The 15,920-nt window shown below is 35.9% G+C and overlaps 2 protein-coding genes across 5 annotated transcripts in view; one reads left to right on the forward strand and one right to left on the reverse strand.

Moving 5' to 3' along the window:
* Positions 1-2,666, forward strand: part of LOC129872175 (pre-mRNA-processing factor 39-2) — a 29,992-nt gene extending 27,326 nt beyond the window's left edge. Inside the window, exon 12 of the mRNA XM_055947061.1 lies at positions 2,098-2,666. Within this exon, the coding sequence (XP_055803036.1) occupies positions 2,098-2,208 (111 nt within the window). The 3' untranslated portion in view covers positions 2,209-2,666. The remainder of the gene's footprint in view (positions 1-2,097) is intronic.
* Positions 2,667-8,002: 5,336 nt separating this feature from the next.
* Positions 8,003-15,404, reverse strand: LOC129874798 (uncharacterized). Of its 4 annotated transcripts, none has more exons than XM_055950160.1 (8): positions 15,316-15,352; positions 14,065-14,157; positions 13,430-13,666; positions 13,110-13,237; positions 11,029-11,131; positions 10,233-10,751; positions 9,659-9,996; positions 8,003-8,516 (listed from the first exon to the last, which is right to left on the reverse strand). In XM_055950160.1, exons 3-8 carry the CDS (start codon positions 13,596-13,598, stop codon positions 8,358-8,360), a joined length of 1,416 nt encoding a protein of 471 aa, XP_055806135.1. In that variant the 5' UTR covers positions 13,599-13,666; positions 14,065-14,157; positions 15,316-15,352; the 3' UTR covers positions 8,003-8,357. The 4 variants fall into 4 exon arrangements, with proteins under 4 accessions (XP_055806135.1, XP_055806133.1, XP_055806132.1 ...); XM_055950158.1 differs by having other exon boundaries at positions 13,430-13,696; positions 15,316-15,351; XM_055950157.1 differs by lacking the exon at positions 14,065-14,157 and having other exon boundaries at positions 13,430-13,696; positions 15,316-15,404.
* Positions 15,405-15,920: the final 516 nt, after the last annotated feature.

Here is a 15,920-nt window from a genome sequence, read left to right on the forward strand (position 1 = left end):
TTGTCAAAGTTTTAACTAAAAGATTGAAGATCATTGTCGGCAAGCTGAATTTTGAGATTCGAAATGCTTCCATCTAGGAAAAACAAATCAGGGATCTAGATTCTAGAATGAGGCTGAAGGAAGAGGTGTTGTGGTTAAACTGGATTTAGATATATGACTACGAGTTCTAATATGCCACTTCGATCAGTTTCGGCAGATTGATTGTATGATAATTACTTCTCAATTGATCATGTGAATTTGTTCAAATTTCTCTTTTAAAGTTCCTGAAAGAACAAATGGATAAATTGGATAACATTTTGCATCTCATACGTGAGGTTCTCTGTAGTTCAACTTGAGATCCTGGTTGTTTTTTCCCTGCATCTAGAAGTTACTCTCGTCCTGATTGTGATAAAGGCTTTGAGTAAGTTCAAGAAAGGGATAAACGGATTTAAGGTGGATGAAGGATAGTTGGATGCAGTAATTGTTTCTCATATTCTCTATGCAGATGATAGACTGATATATGCAATTTCGATGAACAGCAATTATTGCTGTATTTGCCGGGTTGTGCTCTATAAACACAAGGAAATCTTTATATTAATAGTAAAATGGGATGATAACAGCCACACTTTAGCTAGACCTTTGGGATGTGGTATAGAGGATCTACCTACAACACTTAGAAATGCCTTTGCGGGAGAAGCATGAAAATAAAAGTACATGGTAAATAAGGTGGCAAAGAAGTCTTGGAAGGAATAATATCATCTATGGGAGGTAGATTACCACCAGTGGCGAATCTAGGATTTCTAGAATATGGGTGCACCACTAAAAAAAGAAGGAAAAAATGATTTGGTGGGAATTGATCCCTAGTCCTCTAGGTATATAACACAACCTTCAACCAAGTGCACCATTTAGTTCTCTTGTAGCATGGGTGCCAGCAGATAAAATTATACCAATTTTAGAAAATTATACATAAAATACCTAGTTTTATGGAGAGACCACGGGTTCACGTGCCCCAATTTTTGCCTATAAATTCACCCCTGATCCCCATGAGGCAATAGTATTACGGACAACATTTCTAATCTAATATCTCATTATCCTATGCCAGTAGGGTGGAGAAACAACTGGATATGTAAGGAGAGAGTTCCTTTGGCATGGTGAAGCAGTAAAGAGAACTATACGTCTGGTGAACGAAAAGCTCTTCTCTGAGTTAAGAAGAAAGGAGGATTGGCAAAGAACCAGAGATTACAAAATAAAATCCTCTTCTGTAAATGGTTATGGAGGTTAAGTGCTGAAGAGCTGCAAAAGCTGTGGACATAAAAACATGTATCATATGCATGATGAAATGGTGCACTAAATCAGTTATATTACAACGGTGGTGTCCGGTTCAGAAGTTTTTATCAAGTGCTTGTGAAACCCTTGTGCAATTGTTCTTGCATTGTAACTTCAGCTGATAGATTTAGTGCCTATTCTTGAATTTATTTGGGATAAAGCTGGTTAGGTCATCAGTGATAGAATATTTTTGAAAGCTTGCAAGGGAAAAAGATCAACAAAGCACTGAGAACTTTTTGTAGAATTGTTCTCGCATGCATAATTTGGAATGTGTTGAACAATGTAGTTATAGATGTTCTCATGTCTTTCAATTTGAGGCTGACACGATACAAAGTATGGATGTTCATACTTTCAACATATTGGTATAGGATGAATAATGTAAATGATAGGAATAGTCTGGTGGGCTCTTTGGACTCCTTATGTGGGCAAAGGAGCATTGTCCTTTCTGTGCATCTTTGCACCCGCCTGGCATATACAGTGGATAAAATTTCCTTATCACCCAGAAAAAATAGATTTGAACACCATCTTGAAGGTAGACAAAGGAAGAGAGTGAAGAGGTGAGTGGCTAAATATTAAACGAACAGTCTGCTGCAAGTATTGATTTCTCTCAGCGTCTTCTGAGTGTTGGGATTACTGGATGTGTAGAATTCCAACTTACTACATTCTTTAATTGTTGACTTAAACAGATAATAGTTAATACCTGTCTCTGTCAATATAGGTATAATAAACTTTTGTGCATATGATTTTGACACCGTCATCTGCCACTAGAGATTGACTTGTTACAATGCACAGGGTCAACAGGTTGTGGAGCCACATTCTTCAGGAACTCCTGCTCCTGCTTCTGCTCATGAATCAGAATCACCAGAAACTGCAAGGCAACCACATTCTGCAGAAAAATCTTGATATTCTGTATCCCCTTATAGGCGGGCCCCTGCTCATGGAATCTCACCTTTACATAGTATGGGCACATTGGCATCAGAGGCTTCTTCATTTTCAGGACAAATTCTTCCAGAGATCAGTAAGATTGGAGTATGTTTGTGCCCTAGAGTCGCAAATGAAAGTCACAGAGAAAGGAAAAGGTGTTGAGATCAAAAGCCAAAGAGGTTGTTACTTCTCTGTGTCTATCACGTATTTTTAGATTTTGTTCCAGGACCTCAAATGTATCTCTACTCAGTGGTCTAAACTGCCCTCTCTTTGCATCTATCATATGATCAAAGTTTGTTTGAGTCAAGATTGGTTTTGTCGCCAATGGATTGAATAGGTCATAATCCAACTTGTTAAACTTAAGTAGTTGTTGGTTACACTTTTTATGGCTTAAATTGACATCTTAGGGTGTCGAATAGATTGGTTGAGTGATGTGGGCAGAGTAAAATAGTTTAAATCAGATTTAGTTCACTCAAATTTTGGTTAGAGTCAGAGTGGGTAGTCTTACGTAAATTTTTCCAACTTGAGTTTGTACTTTTTTCTGAGTCAAAACCAGCACTAGCTTATAATCTAGCCAGTTGGAGGTGCAACATATGCACTAATGACTGAAAGAGCTGATGATGCTGCAGGATCTGTGTTATCAGCATATCTGGCGTGTATAAAGTCCTTTAAAACTATAAGGGAAAAAACTGGACTTTGGGGAAAATTACAGCACAATACCTTTGATGGTCTAGTTTACAAAATATTCACTGTACAAATTTTATATATGTATACTTGAATATATGTATATTATATGCACAATTAGACTATGCCGTCTGCGGGTAGTTATGTTTGGCTGACGACGGTATATTCACGTAAGTTTCCCGAAAACTTTTACTTTAATATTACAGAACATAGCTTTATTTGAAACTGATGACAATATCTGCCGAGCTTTTATTGCAATATATATTTTAATGAATTTAGGGATATTTACTTACTAGACAAACCCTAGTATTTTAAATCAATGTAGTAAGTGCTAAAAATACGGAATGGACTGAAAATCCTTTAAATCTTATGAATCATCTCCTGTGTCTATAAGATAAACAACTTAGTTTTAGAGCACACTGTTTTCACCACACTACTTGGCTAGTGCATTGGCCTCACCTAATAAGTCTGAGAGCAACATATTTCGTGACATGCTCGTGTGCCATTTTTTAAGGACAAAACGGTTGTATAACTTCGAAAGAATCATTCTTTATGAATCAAGTATCATTCATTGTCTCTTTAAGTGAAGAAGAGAAGGGATTTGTATACACTCTGTGCGCACTGGGTAAACCCCCGATGTGTAATAGCCTGCAAACCACACAAGAAATGTAAACCACACTAGGTCTTTGTGTAATATTATTCTTACACAATTCAATAATATTTCTCCTATATTTCTCACAACTACTTTGCCTAGTTAGCTGCTGTTTTCTCTCTTTTCCTGTTCATATTCTTATGAAAGAATGTCCTACATCCCATGAACGCATTATATTCATTGCTTCCATACCATTCCAAATACTAAATTAATCTGTCAATGATATTTGCATACAGATTGATTATTAAAAAGCCATATATCAACATCCCCGTTCTTTATAACAAGACCGCACAGCACATACACGACTGTTATTTTCTTCAAGTGTTACCCAGGAAAATATAAGAATGCTAGTCATAACAATTAACACACTGTCATATACCAAAATCCTTGCGCAAGAAGCCTAAAGTGCAATAGCAGCAACGACACTTTATTCGAATAATCTTAATTAGAATATTTGAGCCATTTTATCAACTTTTCTAAATACTCTTGAGGCTATGTCGAATAGACTATCTTTAAGACCAGCAGATGACAAATTAAATGGTCATTCACTGAGATTAGTTCCCTAAGATAATACTAACAATATGATACGAGAATTAATCCGAAGAAAAGTCATTATACTGAGAGCCCATCAAGATAACTAGATCCTATAATTCAAGAGTTCGAGAAGTTAAAAGGTGGTTACTTTCTTCTTGGAAAAAGCTTATCGTGTTTCAAGTGATAATTAATCAAGTGCCCCTTGTTTGGTATGCGTCAAGCACTCAATATGGACAATCATCACAAGTTACCAGAGGAAGTAATACAGCCTGACTATTATATCAAAATAAAGTTCACAGTTAATAAGCAAGCAGTCCAATTCAACACATACACAGATGATGCTGACAAACTCAATAATCCTCTACATATAAAGGGCTGAAAAGGGTAATTTTGTTCATACACCTCTCTTTTAAAAAAACGAAAAAAGAAGAAGAAAAAGAAAAAAGGCACTCTTTTACAGTTTTTCCTTGGTTGAACAAATACTCTTCATGCCACAAAGTTAAAAGAGCACCAAAGACATGACAAACAAAAAAAAGGACAATGACAATTGAGCTATACTGCATGGACATACTATACAAAAAGGGATGAGATATAACATCTCTAAATATAGACCCTGCCCTAGGAAAATACCTTACACAGTTTTGAGTTCATCCTGACACTTCAATAATGAAGGAAAAAACAAAATAAGAGAAAACAACCTGATTTTGGAAATGAAAACCTGATATTGTCAGCAGTAGTTAGTTTTTCTCAAAACAAAATAAAACAAAAGGTAGGTAGTTTTTCTGTCGTGACCCTGAAAAAACATTAAACAAATCAATACTGCATACCTAAGATTAGTCCACTTGGTGGCCAAAAGATTAGTTATCTCCATATGACCTGCAGATAACAGATTCAGATTGGAAAGGGTAATGAAATTTTACAAGCACAGATATCAATGACAAAAAATATTATGGTAAGCTGGACCATGAGCTTTCCAAATCATGCAAACTTCTCAGTATCTGCACAGAGGGTTCGACTGGGAAACATCCAATTGAAAGTCTAATCCCTACCTCTACATCACCAGAGACATCAATCTAGAGTGTTTGCAGCTGCCACAACCACCTTTGTCACCAACTAGAAAACATCCATTCTTGCAGAACTTGCCTAAACTATTCAATACTGGAAATAGAATCCTCGTGTCAATATTAAGCATCATGTTCAAAGGAAATAACACGTGGACTAAACCAAGGGGAAAATTACCTATGTTGCTCGGACTCTTCAAAAATATAGACGGGTGTGTCGGATCCTCCAAAAGTAGTGCATTTTTAGAGGATCCGACACGGATGCGGCAGTATTTTTGGAGGGTCCGAACAACATAAAAAATTACATTATCATTTTTAACCCGTCTATGTGGCTTTCGCAAAACATAGCCAGTCCACAACCCGGATGAAGAATTAAGTATTGTGTAGATTGATGGCCTATAAGGAATACTCTGAATACTGTGTTCAACTCTTGAAGTAGGCCCGAGTAGAGTGGGCTGGTAGATGATCTATATAACTGACAAAGACTAAACTAAAGGTGTACTTGATATCATCTTCAACCGGATTAAATTGGTTCCTTCAAGCATGACTAAGGAGAAGTTGCCTCAAATATAAAGTCAATTGCTTAATGTCACTACACCAGTAATAATATTAGAAATCCCACTCATGTCCAAAGTTCGATGTATGACTCACTAAGAGAGATTCTCAATGATTTAGGTCACAGCTAATCCACTAACATAATTCAATAGATCGTGCATGCTGTGACAACTATCCTTAAAGGCTCAATCCTGTGTGGTTCCCAACAGTTCATATCTTTCTTCTACCATGGTTCCACTCTGGAATTAAGCACTTCAAGAAGCCTTTTATGATACATCTGTAATAACATGTGTTGCAAATACAGAGCATCCTACACCTGATTGAATACTATATCGGGAGACGAGACGGATATTGAAAGAGGTTTTTCTTTGTGGTTATGAAATCATTTTGATCAAAAAGCAAGTCAATAATGTTGTGAATCGAATGGGTGAGAATACTGACAGGATGGGAAGCAGGTATACCAAGGAAACATCCTGCAATTATATACCTATCAAACAAATTCTCAGAACTACACGCTGACCCACAATGATGCACTCCATCATCTGACATGCTTTCACAAGGCTAATTCATATTCCACTCCTATAGAGCTCAGTCATGGTTAATATCACAAGCTTGTCATACAACTCATATCCCAGGGATGGACTATAGATTCTCATGCCATCTGGTCATGCATAACATCAAAAACTCCGTGTGTCCTAGTCAAACTGTAATCCTTTTGCACAATATTCCATGCACCCAAAACTACTATATACAGATTGAGCCACCAAGCAGGCCGAAAGTGCCATACTCCTTGAAGTTTAATGACCTAAATCTACAGAGAACTCCAATTTTAGCAAAAGGCTAATCATTAATGATCTAGTGCTTTAGCTCAGCTATCTTGATGAGCATTCATTCTTGGAATAATCCAAAAGAATGATATAGTCTCATGTCCAGTAGCAATGATTCATCAACTATGTTAGCAGATTGACACAATTCAAACTTGAATTGGGCAGGCCAGACATCGCCCCACCAAAAAGATCCACTAGGAAAAATAAAACATCCCTAGTATATCTAGGAATTCATCATATCAAGTATGAAAACAGTTGTACAAACTTAAATAAATGCAGAAGCATAGCTTACCTAGATTCACTAACACAAAATCAAAACCAAAGCACTAAGCAACAGCATGATGTTCAAATCACAAGGAACTGTTAAACCAAGCATGGAAAATGAGAGAGCTCATAAAATGGATGGTAAAGTAAACTTAAACGAAATGTTTTTAGCTTTCAATTTCACTATACCAAGAAGAAGATTATGTTGCTCAGAGTTATGTTTACTTTTATCACCTAGTGTTTACTTTTTTGACAAGGTATCATCTTGAGCTTTCTTTTCCTTTTTCTTTTTGTTTTGTTTGGGATCCTTTAGAAGCAGAGGGATTTTCCACTCAAAGACCAACAGTTATTACACCATGCAAGAAGTTACAGAGGAAGAGTTGAAGTAGAGGTAAAAAAATTAACCTGTTAGAAAATGGAAACTACATGACCCTTGCACATATATCTAGTCTCTACTTTGGTACAATTTACAGTTAGCCATCACTCTAATGCTGTTCAGCAGGTATCAGCGACCAAGAAAGGCAATCTACCAATATTCAAAGCATTCTGGTGATACAGCTCTAATTAGCCCTTAGCAGTATGATTGCTAAAATTGGCCTCCCTGCAATAAATAACTGGTGGAACTATACCATTGTTATTTTCAACTCCAAAGCAATCAATTCTCTGGGTGAAATGTTAGCCAGAACCTCTTTAACATTTTAACTGATCAATTTCTTAACTTTATGATTATAACTTCAGACAACTGTTATCTTTTGATAAATAGTAGGCAGTCAATGTTACAAGTGGAATCTTTCATCAATAGGCAAATTGAGTAGCACCTCCAGGACTAAGGTTTTACACTTGGGCGTTGAGGCAAGTTTGATGGATTTTCAACTATGTTTAGCACATATAACAAGTAACGTTCTGAAAAGAAGATCAGAACAACCAGCACTATTCTACATGAAGAAACAAGCAAATGCTTGCATGTCCATGCTATTCTATTTTTGACTTCTAAAAGTTGGTGATCTTTAAAGCATCATCTAATGATGATCCAAATAGCTTCTTAACCTATTTCTACCGGCAACCCTGATGTTTTTGTCAATTAGCATTTGATCGGAAGCTAAAGTTTTTGCAAAATTGACAAGTACATGAGATTGTGCAAAAGCTATACAATTAACAGGTAATTTAGTCCAATGGACAGCTTTATGCTAAGATAATGAAACATGAAATCACAATTTATTTCACAATAGATCAATTCATATACACAAGCTTGTAAATAACTAGGCAAATATAACTGTACATTGCACACAAGAAGAACCTCTTGCAACTATATGCGACAACAAATTAGATAAGCAATGGACTGAAGATAGTTGTCAACAGGGTGGAAACAAGAAAGAAATACGCACAAAAAACTGACTCAACCAGAAAAGGACTAGTATTCTTATTGCACACCCCAATTATATCAAGGCTCAATGAGGATAGAACAATGAGCATGTAAATGAAGGATAATCCTGTTTAAATGAGAAGAGAAGAGGATGTTAGAGGAACTACTAGGAAGAAACAAGGGCCTCTTTATTCCTTGTTACCAAATTTCTTAGCAATGATAGGTCGGACATCATCAACATCAGCCAGTGTCTCTAGGAATGGAAGTAAAGAAATTAGTGCAGAGTCTGAAGGGTCATCAAACCAACTCTTAATAGGAATCCCGTTATTCACTTGCAATCTGAAAACCTGAAATCAAGATGGGAAATTAATATTCAGTTGCATAAAACAATAGTCTTACTTCATGCTCAAATAAGCACTCTGCATATTGCTGTTCATGTCTCTTAAGTTTTCTCCAATTACCAACTAAACACATCAAACTTGAAAAAAACTTGCAAACATCAAGAGACTATTTTTGTAACAAACAATTTTGAATTCTTCCTACAGAAGACTAGAGTAGCGCAGTGAAATGCCTGATAAAGGTGTTTTTTTAATTAAGTAAGTGAGATTTCATTAAGGCATCCAGTAGATGCAAAGATACAAAAGGGGATCTGTCAGCTCAGTAAGAACAAAAACTTATAGAGCTAAGGAGCTGACAAAATCCAGGTAGTAATCTAAGTTATTTACAGGGGAAAAGTTAGCCCAGCTAAAAAGGTTAACCAAATAACTAGCCTTAAGCTTACAAATTGGAGTTAAAACTCCATCGAAACATCTCCTGTTTCTTTCATTCCAAATAACCCAGAAAATACAAGCTGGGGTCATGATCCAGATTTTCCCGATGGATTTTCTAACTTCCATAGATCTCCAACTAGTGTAGGCATAACTGACATTGAAGGGCATGGACCAACTTATACCAAAAAGCGCTAGGAACATGTTCCAAAAGTGTGTTGCAATTGGGCAGTGAAGCATAAGGTGGTTGATGCTTTCTGAAGTTGGCTGACACATGTAACACCTATTGACCAGGAATTTTAGTGACTTAATCTCACCAGTTCACTCCCCCCTACCGCCCATAACCAAATTTGAAAAGGAAAACAAAAGTAGAATTTGTCTCCATCTGTCTCACCAAAGGATAGGCATATACAACAACAACTACTACTACTACACCTCAGTGGCTCAGTCTCAAAATTGGGGTTTGTTATAAATCCTCACTGAACATGTTTCTCCATTTATAATCTATTCAGGCCAACATTATACCCAAAAAAAAAAAAAGGACAAGTACTAGACATTCTCTAGATTTCTAGTGGCATAAGATTATCTAACAGGGCTAAAAGACTCCTAGAAAGTATAGGACCTAAAGCAAACATATTAACCTGACTAAAGCATATTCCCAAGTAACAGGACCAGTGTATAATAATAGGTTTATCATCAAATACAAGATGCAAGTAGATTACCTGTGGGGAATTATCTACAATTACAACCTTTGCAAGATCAACACCTAATACTGTTAAATCCTTTGTATAACTTCCATCAGAGAAGATGCATGATTCACGATATGCTCGCCGTGAAATAATCTTTCCATCTGGATCCAGAATATCCAACAGTTGCTTCGCATATATGCTCTGACTAGCCGTAAAAATTACAATTTCAAACATCTCTGCAACTCTCTCCAAGAATGTCCGGAGATGAGGCCTCTGTTTCACATAGACAACGTGTTCTTTCATGCTGAAGAAAACGGGAAATGTGAAGTCTGCATCATCACAGTGCTCCAGTGTAGAATGAACAAGTGTTTCTGAAGACATGAAATGAATACACAAACTATTAGACCATCTCGTAGGAACCATGTCATACTCTGTAAACTATACGTCTGTACAAGAATGTACCAGGGTACTCCCTGCCGTAAAAGAATCTTAGTAACCAGCGCCCAGGTATAGCAAAGCTACACATTGCATCATTTCCAGAGTAACAAAAAATTGCAGCAAGACTAAAATGAGAAGTAAATTGGAGTACCCAAGTAGTGAATCTCACCATCTAGGTCAAGTACTAGGGTGATCGATTTGCATCTTTGTGATTCTTTTGGCAAAATATTCGGCCTCTCTAATATGTCTGGCAAATTTCTAATGAAAATATGTGGGTCAAAGCATTCTGCTTGATCAGATTCTAAATATGTGAAAGCATCAGATTGTTCGGATGATCTGAGCTGGTGAATTGCCATGTATAAGCTCGAATCATCTGACTGAATGGCAGATTCTCCAGATGTTCTGCACTCTTGACTATAGCTAGCTGCTGCAGTGTCTTCAAGAAAAGGCAGCAGCAAGTATTCCTCATCAACATTAGTAAAGATATTTGGTTCTTCACACTTGTACTCAGACAAGAATCTGTCAGTCAAACTGTCATCATAGATGGTTTCATCCTCGACAGCCATACAAGAAACAATCATATCAGAGATGTAAAAATCTGAAACATTGCACGTCTGATGTTCACACGAACTTCTGCTGCTATCACTGTCTTCAGTCTCCAATTGGGGTACATAAAAATCATTGCTTGCTGTAAAAAATCAAAAATACAATAAGTTTATGTAAGAACGATCTTTTTTGCAAGAACTAGAAGAGAGAGAGTTGTGCTCCTCAGCTCTTATCATCTATGGCCCGAGGGGCTTTTGGCTGTTCGATAACATCCTTTTCAAGATCAGAAGAAATAAAGCAAATTTAAGGGAGGGTTGTTGATTTGCCTAAGAACTTTTTCAGGACGAAGAGAAGAAGAAACAAAATCTGTTTATGAATTTCACAATCAACAAAGGAATCCAACAAAATTGGAGGTGTACCTTCAACACTTGGTATATCAGACTCACTGTGCACCCCAACAGGCTCAACACTAGGTGAAAAGATGGTCTCTGAACTTGATTTGCAGATTACTATTGTAGACTCCTGCAGCGATTCCAAAACATGATAGGAAGGTACAAACATCAAACAAACATCAAAAATCAAATTGTCAACTTTTGGCATGCAGACACAAGTATGGCATAGAAAACTAACATGTATAAAACTGTCAGTGGATGGGAGCACATATCCTAGTGTCTATCAGCCCAATATTATGTGAATTAATAAAGTAAGAATGTGTGAGTTATATTATGTGAATCATTATCTCTGCCAAAAAAATTTATGTGAATTATCTATTTCTTTCTAGCTGTTTATGTTGTACTCAACAATAACAACTATGACTCAATCTCAAGCTAGTTGGGGTCGGCTTTTGTTGTACTCAACTTGTGCATTATTCTTTTTCTTGAGCCAAACAATCAAGCATGAGTTGAGTACAACAAAAGCAGCTAGAAACAAATGCATAATCAAAGAAAGTGTACAAGATAAAGCATGAAACCACATAGTAATCTGTAGATTGAAGGGTCTCTCAATGACCTTTATTTTATGGGTAAATAAGGCTGTCAATGTGTCCAACACTCTGGCAACTAGATACTGAAATATCAGGTTAAATTATTTGTGTTGGATATTTAACAAGCATTATTTACTTCTGAGATAAATTATTATACTTTGATTTCACCATAATGAATTTCTATTTATGGGAATATCTGGGCTCTAATTACAGCAGCCTTTGCATTGGGGTTTTGTTATGACCCACTCAATTTTTGCAAGATGAAATTTATCTTCCCACAATTTCCAAAATCAGTTTTATTCAATTATGAAATCTATGTTTAAAAGTTCTTATATATTTGCTTAACATATATTACCTGTAAAGGAACACAGGAAAGGCTTCTTTACTGAAAAGACGTGTTATAATTTGCTCATGAGGGAGTCATATCAGCGGCATTTTGGTTTCTGGAAACAAGTTTGGAACTCTAAAGCACCATGAAAGTGAACTGTTTTGTATGGTCAGTGGCTAGGAAGGCTTACTCAACTAAAGACAATCTACAAAGAAGGGGATTCCAATAGAAAACAGATGTGTGAAGAAGAGTTTGTTGACCATTTATTTCTATATTGTCCTACCAGTACACAGCTGTAGCAGTCTTTCTTGATTTTTTGGGGCATCAAATGGGTAATGCTAGGTAATACATCAGATTTACCGTCATGTTGAACAGGAAAGGTCTTTAAACACAATACCAGCATCCATATGGTGGTGTGTTTGGAAAGAGAGAAACAAGAGATGTCTTGAAGGACAGAAGAGCTCAGTCTTGAAGATCAAGTCAGATTGCATTTTGTGGGTATCTTTTTGGTTTAAACAGGAACTGATAGATGATGGTGAAACCCTGTTACATTTCATTGAATCTTTTGTAAAGAGAGCCAGCACGTTTTTTTCTTCTTTTTTGTTCCTTTATGATGTAATTGCAGCACCTTCTTAGTGCTGATTTTTAACATCTATAACAAGACATTTCAAAAAAATTAATACCTGTTCAAGAAAAACTTTTTTTTAACATATAAATTTTGTTCGCGAAGATGGATTAATTCATGTCAAATATCAACATGAAGATTACTCAATCTCACCCTCGTAAAACAAATCAAGTCATTTTTTGAGACGGGGAATACATGGCCTACTTTCCTGAGGCTTGTGCCTCAGGCCCTCAGCCCTTTCACATACTGTTATTTTCACACAGCCACTAAAGTAGAGATATGGAGAGAACAGACAGCTTGACTGTGGACCTTTCTTTGGTTCCTTGTTTGCTCCTATGTTCAGTTTCTGTGTCTCCATAATGTCTATGAAAAATATATTTATGACCATTCACCAGGAAAATTGAAACTATATAAATTTATTAAGATGCATGACAGCAATGTGTATATTTGGAAGAATCCGTGTCCATTATACACCAAATAGTTGAAAGAAACGAATAAATAAATGAAGACTACTATACACAAAAAACGTCAGGAACTAATAGTTAACACTCCAGAACGTATTTACCATTGTATCAAGGTTTGCAGAATCAGTAACAGGTGGTTGTTGCTTTTCAAGCAGTCCATCTACCAAATCATTAGCATGATCTCCATTTCTTCCGACTTGGTGTTGATATACTTTATAGTAGATCGGAACTGCAACAATTAAAGCAGCGGATGAATGAGCCAGGATGTCAGTACAAAGAAATGGCAATGTCAGCGTAGACTTAGAGCAGAGACTTCCATTGTAAAACTTGTGAGTGAGGAGAAAAGCATAATTCCCACATCATTACAAAAACAGTGAAAGAATTTTTATTCCGAAGAACCATAACATGGAACCAAACCTACCATCATGAGTATTGTGAATCAGATCTGCAACTTCGTCTGCATTCTGCACACTTCTGGTTCGAGAGAGAGAACTCTTGGATATGACACTTGAGTTTGGACAGACGTGGAGGACATTTTTTTCTTTTGAACTGGATGTGGCTAGCTTTGTCTTCATTTTTAGTGATGGCATTTGATTCGTACTTGGGATATCTAGCACAATCTGGATCTGAAAGCATCAGTAGTAGGGATTCAAAACCCCTTCAGACAGATAGTATCAGCCACAAGAGACTGTTGTCAAAGAATTGAAAAAACTTTAGAATTCATTGCTATTTCTGAAAGTTAGCATATAGAAAAGTAGAATATATAGCACGATGTTTATAGTCATCGACTGTGTCCAGTGAAATAATCAAAAGAAATCATACTCAAATGAATGACAAACCAATAACCAAAACCGCTTTTGATATAAAGGAACAGAGAAAACTCCTGCTGTCATAAACCACACCTAAAACTCAACTATTGGCTGAAGCAAACATCAAAAACATCTTTATAGATAATTTTCTGCACTGAATAATTCTCCCCCATCAAAGCATGAAAACAATTTTTTTACCACAATTTGCTAGTTTTTAACAAAAGTTACAAGGGAAGTGAAATCACACCTTCTAATCAGTTCTTTGTAAAGATGGATGATAAGACCAATTTTGTTTGCGGACTCTTTTTATTTGTTCCACACTAACCCATCAAAACTGGACCTGCCAACAAAAACCACCCAATTCACACCACCAAACATACACAAACCTTCTTCCACATAGGCTTGCCGGAGTTGAGTTGTTTTGAGGGAATCCTTTTTATCTCATCAATCAATAATGCCTTAACTGAATTAATTACTTGTTTCACACAATTCTTCTAGTCATGTTTTTTTACTCTTCACTTCCTACATCACTATCTACTCCATAAACGTCATCCTTCATTATTATCTGCTAAAATTGAAGCTTAATTTCCCCAAACATTAAAAAAATATATAGAAAATGAAAGCTTTTTCCCATGAAAAACAAAGATAAGATGCTACTTCTGCCCACCTTTAAAGTTAACCCCATAAAGACTGATTTTTTTCATCAGAACGTTGTAAAGAAGAATCACAGCTGTGGACACAACTCTTTTTTTTCCTCTGATTTTTCCTCCCCAGCTCATGGAAACCCAAACTTTTCCTCAAATTAACCTAATTCAGACCGATCAGGAAACCTACAAACCACTGCACCACCCATCTACTCCAGATAAACCATTTTTAATTAAGATCTACAAGAACAAAGGCTCATTTCCTAAGTAATTCAAAAATAAAAATCAAACTTCTACCCAATTTTTTTTTAAAAAAAATGAAAGCAGTATACTGCACATGTAGTCAAGAAAATCATTCTCAATTTTAAACCGCACATGAATAATCCATATTTTCAGAATATTTTCAAAAGGTAACTAAAATTAAAAATTGTATTTGTAAAGTTTATAATTAAAAAAAATTACCAGTAATGAAGTTCTCGTATCTAAGAAATTCACATAAACGGAGAAAACCCAAAACCCCAAAATAATTAAAAGTAAACCCAGGAGATCGCAAAGTCAACTTCAATCAACTTTCACCAATTCAATCAAGGAATCACGCATAGCATATCACATAATCCAACGACCAAAACCACAAATGATCAACAGATCAAAAACCCTAAACAAAAAAATTCAAAGTCCAAAAACAGCTCAAATTACCAACTTTAAACAAAAAATCAAAAATAAACACTTCCAACAAGAAGATGAAAGGTACTACATACAGAAATAGTGAAAGGTGATTAATGGATGACAGATAAATACACACAGATAGTCAGCCTATAGATACAAATTTCTGTATCTATAGGTCTCTATATTACCTGGTAGAGTCACCCAGCGTCTCTCTCTCTTTCTTTCTCTCTCTAAACGCGCGCTTTTCTCTCTCTTTGGCTCCTTTCTTCTGTATATATATAGAGAGAGACAAAAGATACTGTATTGTCTACGGCTGACACTAGTTTGTATTTTTGTACTTCAAGCTGTAAGCAGTTGTACTTAAGGAATGTGAACACACACACATTTCAAAATTTTCTTTTTTCTTCTTTTATATATATGAATATATATAAAAAAAAATCCTTACATACTATAGATATAGAGACTCTATTCAACTATTTCTTTTAAAAAATGAAATATGACGTGAATGAATTTAGCAGTTGTGTATATGGTGCAACTATAAAAGGAAGCGACAGTTACTTTAATTATAAACGTGTTTGAGTTTGTTGTTAGATACAATGTATTCAACTCACGATTTATATGTTTGGGAGATATAGTCATATAGAGCCCGTTTGGATGAGCTTAAAAAAAGTAACTTTTATGTATGAAGTGCTTTTAGAATTTTGAATTGCTGAAAGTTATTTTTATAAATAAGCAGTTGAGTGTTTGGATAAAAGTGCTTATGTTGAAAATAAGTGTTTGAATTTTAGTGTTA

The sequence above is a fragment of the Solanum dulcamara genome, chromosome 11, assembly GCF_947179165.1.
Source record: "Solanum dulcamara chromosome 11, daSolDulc1.2, whole genome shotgun sequence".
In the NCBI taxonomy this organism is placed as follows: Eukaryota; Viridiplantae; Streptophyta; class Magnoliopsida; order Solanales; family Solanaceae; genus Solanum; species Solanum dulcamara.